General features: G+C 42.8%; 1 protein-coding gene across 1 annotated transcript in view; it reads left to right on the top strand.

Moving 5' to 3' along the window:
• Pmar_PMAR004217 (hypothetical protein) overlaps nt 1-2,153 on the top strand; it is a gene marked incomplete at both ends in the record, with an annotated part of 2,912 nt that extends 759 nt beyond the window's left edge. The window contains 4 exons of the mRNA XM_002768580.1: nt 765-871; nt 923-1,048; nt 1,737-1,803; nt 2,055-2,153. Of these exons, the coding sequence (XP_002768626.1) occupies nt 765-871; nt 923-1,048; nt 1,737-1,803; nt 2,055-2,153 (399 nt within the window). The remainder of the gene's footprint in view (nt 1-764; nt 872-922; nt 1,049-1,736; nt 1,804-2,054) is intronic.
• Nucleotides 2,154-4,168: the final 2,015 nt, after the last annotated feature.

The following is a 4,168-nucleotide window of genomic DNA, read 5'->3' as shown; positions in this document are numbered from 1 at the left end:
GCGGTCGTCATCACTCGAGTATCACTTCTTTGGAGTTTTACGTGAAGTGGCATGAAACAAGTATTTGCGATATGAAGTGACTTGAAAATACTTGGTGAATAACCCCATATGACGTAAAACACATCACGTGTTTTACGCGTTATTCACTGCTCATATGCATTTTTCGCATCGAACTGAAATGTGTTTTTAATCATCGGTGAAACTCCTCTGTTTTTTTCAAGACAGTAACCGCAAAAAGGGGCGAATTTCAATTTCACAACGCGACAAACTCTAAAATTTTCCGCGAATTTCCCACCCCTTTATCCGTTCGCGTTCCAAATGATGATAATGGAGTCTCATCCGTTTTACGTGAAGTGGCTCGTAAAACTCGGTGGAAAACGCGATATTCGCGGCATGCAGTAGTCGTGAAATATGTTTTTCCCTAGTGTTTTCCGTATCACTAGGGTGGTGAAACTCCACTGTTATAGGTTCACTGAGGGCTTCCCACCGAGCGACGCGGTATCGGCGTGGTCCGACATATGGATGTTCAATATCGCGTGGAGTATTTGCCTCACATTTCTCAGCATTTGGCTGGCCAGTGTATATCAGGTCGGCGAATGGTATGCAGTAGAAAAATAAATTTCAATGGAGTTGGTGAAAAAAAAACCATATTTTGCATTTAGTTCTGCGGAAAACGATTGTAAGCATAGACGTCTTGTAGTTTACATAGAGTATTACTTCACTTCACGTTAAACGGGTCGTGAAACTGTAGTTGTTGAAATTAGGTTTGTGTATCGAAATTTGCTCGCGCGCTCCTGTTGGAAGAATACAGAATTTATCTACCCTCGGAAAACGAAATTAGGAATGCGGGTGGACCTTCTTTGTGGGACAGGTGAGAAAAATTGACAGAAAAAATTTATTTTTTGTGATTTTTTTTGCTCAGAGTGAAAGCACTGCAAACGCTGCCGACCGAGGGCAAAGATGTTGATGACGCGATGATTGATTCCAAAGAATTTTATGCGGAAACTCAAATTAATATAAATGAACATTTCAAAGAGCAGATAAATAGGTTTGTCGAACTTAACTGTGTTTGTATGCGGAGTAACAATGGAGTCTCACAAATACCCGTTTTACGTGAAATGGCTTAATACTTGGTGAAAAACGCGATATTCGCAGTAGTCGTGAAATATGTTTTTCACTGGTGTTTTTCATATCACTAGGGTCGTGAAACTCCATGATATATGAGAATTACAAATGCAAATGTGTATTTAGTTCTCGCAGTCTGTTCGAAATTTCCCGTTTTTTGTGTTCATTGTCTCGAAAAAAAATACATTGGAGTTTCACCCGTTTTACGGGAAATGACGTAAAACTTGGTGAAAAACGCGATATGCGCGCCTTGCAGTAGTCGTGAAATTTGTTTTTCATATCACTAGAGTGGTGAAAATCCAATCAACACAGGTAGCGCTGGAGGAATATATATTCGTTCACTTCGGCTGAGCTCAGAAGCTCACGTACAAGTTCGGGTAGAGGTGTCCAGAAACCACTAAGATTTTTTCCCAGAATTTTCATATTGTCACCAACGCATGTAGTTGACCATGTGCATATTCCCCTCCACACTGTATTGGAATTTCACAATAACCCGTTTTACGTGAAATGGCGTAAAACTCGGTGAAAAACGCGATATTCGCAGTAGTCGTGGAATATGTTTTTCACTAGTGCTTTTCATATCACTAGGGTGGTGAAACTCCATTGTACAGGTACATCCCTTTGAAGGAGTTTTCCGATAAGTATTTGCGCGCTGGTGGTACCGCACTTATCGCATCCGTTGTTTGTGAGTATTTTCCTATCGTAGATGTTTTTGAAGTTTTTCATATAGGCACTTTAGGAGCTCGGCTGGAAACGTCAGAATGGTTTCGAATAGATGTGTGAGTTTAGGGGGAAAACTTGTGATGTGTTGAAAGCTGTCTGGGAGTTTTATTCGGCTCACGTGAAGTGGTGTGAAAACGCGATAATCAATAGAAGTGAAAAATGTTTTTTTCATATCACTGTTGGGTGGTGAAACTGTATTATGTTAGGTTTATGCTGTGTGTGTTTGCGGCGCCAGTACTGTTCTCGGTAACAGCGACAGCATTTTATCACGCACGGGAGGGAGATTCAACACGACCGAGCTTTGATAATATTTGTACGTCGATCTGAGATGGCTTTCTAATGAAGTTTCACCACCCTAGTGATATAAAAAACAGTGGTGGAGAGTATATTTCACGACTACTACATATCGCCGCGAATATTGCCTTTTATTCACAACCCGGAAAACGGGTTGTGAAACTCCATTGTATGTATGCTCTATACGAATTGTGAACGATGATGGGTTTCAGTTGATTATATGTCCCATAGTTGCTGTTAGGATTAGATAACTCACTGAGAGTCGTCAACACGAAGTGGTTATTGACTTATAAAGTATACCCTAGGGAGGCAAGTCACACAAGGAATTGAGATTAAATCAGACTTTTCCTCATAGCTGCATTTGTTAGCAAGAACGATGGAGTCGTTAATGGACTCGGAAATTATGGGCATCGAAAACCTCCACGCCCCAGAAATTGCATAGTGGTTGAGGATTCACGTTCTACCACGCTGAGCTTGGATGATTTCTACCGTGGCTTGGTTTTTCATTTAACAATTGTTTGCATGAGGGAAACTAGGAGATCGAATTTCGACCAGGTTAATTTTAGTAGAGCCGTCAGTCAGGCTTCGACACGTCAATGTATATGCGTACGCCCTAATGTTGATCGATCGTTGCGAGTGCCTCTCCCCTGTTCGTGAGTCGCGGGCTGGTTCTACTATCGGTGGTGAACTATGGGAGACAAAAGAAGGCCAGCCCGCGATTGACGAACAGGACAGATCGGTACGGACCGATATACGGGAAAGGGGGGCCTTGAGACTATAGCTAACTCGTAATGATCGATCAACATCATATGTACGCATGTACATGACATTGCTACGATTATGTGGCGTTGTTGTAAAGTGGAAGTAATTGAGTCACGAGACTTTAGCATCGTATAACTAGCATGCCTGGGAGTCCAGTACCGAAATATGAGTGTTAAATATAGAACCTACTTTTTGGGTCTCGCATAACTTGATTGCTAAGATTATGTGAGGGGGTGTACATTGGCGGCGCTGTAACATGTTTAACAACCAAGTGCCTCCACAGTTACCCTCGCAAAAGAGAAATCAAAGAAGCATTTTCGGTCGGCAGGCGGCTGGCTGAGGACGCCATTCAAGTCTCGTGGGAAACGCAATGGAAGGAAAATAGGAGCCCATGATGATGATGAGAAGCAAGCGAAAGTGAGAGGGGGTGTTTGTATAGTTGAGTAGGTAGAGCGCGATGTTGTTAACCGGTAGATCTGTGGTTCGATCCGATCAAGCGGATTTTTTAGTGTAGTTTTTCAGCCGCCATGTGGGGACTCAACTCGAGCTCCTTCGACACAACGAACTTGCCCTTTACAAGAAGACATCTCCAAATCATCTGCGGAACCCATTTTTGAGGTTCGGGAAGAAGATACGTATCAGGAGGGGAGTACACAGAAATGCAGAATCCTCGTGAACTACTATTGGTATTGGATTACTCAGATTCACCATCACTTGAAGTGAAAACCATGCATGGTCGAGAGCGTGTGGGAGTGTACGATCGATTTACGGGTGGAGTTTTCGGAGGTGTCCATCTGGAAAAACAACGCTTATATGTTATCGCATGTGTGTAGATATCGGCCAGAATTTGGAGACTGATCGTGACGACGACGAGGAGGAGGAGGAGGAATGTTGTAGTTCTTATGATGACGAATCGAGTGTTATCGAACCGAGGATGGGGTGTTTACCTCTGGACAACTGTGCGGCATCGGTGAGATTATAGTGTATCGTATTGCTCGGAGATTTGTCCCTGTTGAAGGTGCCTCCGATGACCTCTAGACATAGGAATGTTGATGGCAACAGCATGCACAACTACCCGACTGTAAGTGGACTGTAGGTCATCATTGTCGGGCAGATTTATATTGTTATTAAGAACAGCTATATTATTATTTAGTTGGAGTTTCACGACCCGTTTTGCGTGAAGTGGCGTAATACTCTGTGAAAAAGGTGATATGCAGTAGTCGTGAAATATGTTTCTCACTGGTGTTTTCCATATCACTAGGGT

This window comes from Perkinsus marinus (genome assembly GCF_000006405.1).
Source record: "Perkinsus marinus ATCC 50983 genomic scaffold scf_1104296967842, whole genome shotgun sequence".
In the NCBI taxonomy this organism is placed as follows: Eukaryota; Perkinsozoa; order Perkinsida; family Perkinsidae; genus Perkinsus; species Perkinsus marinus.
This window is presented reverse-complemented; position numbering and strand designations above follow the sequence as displayed.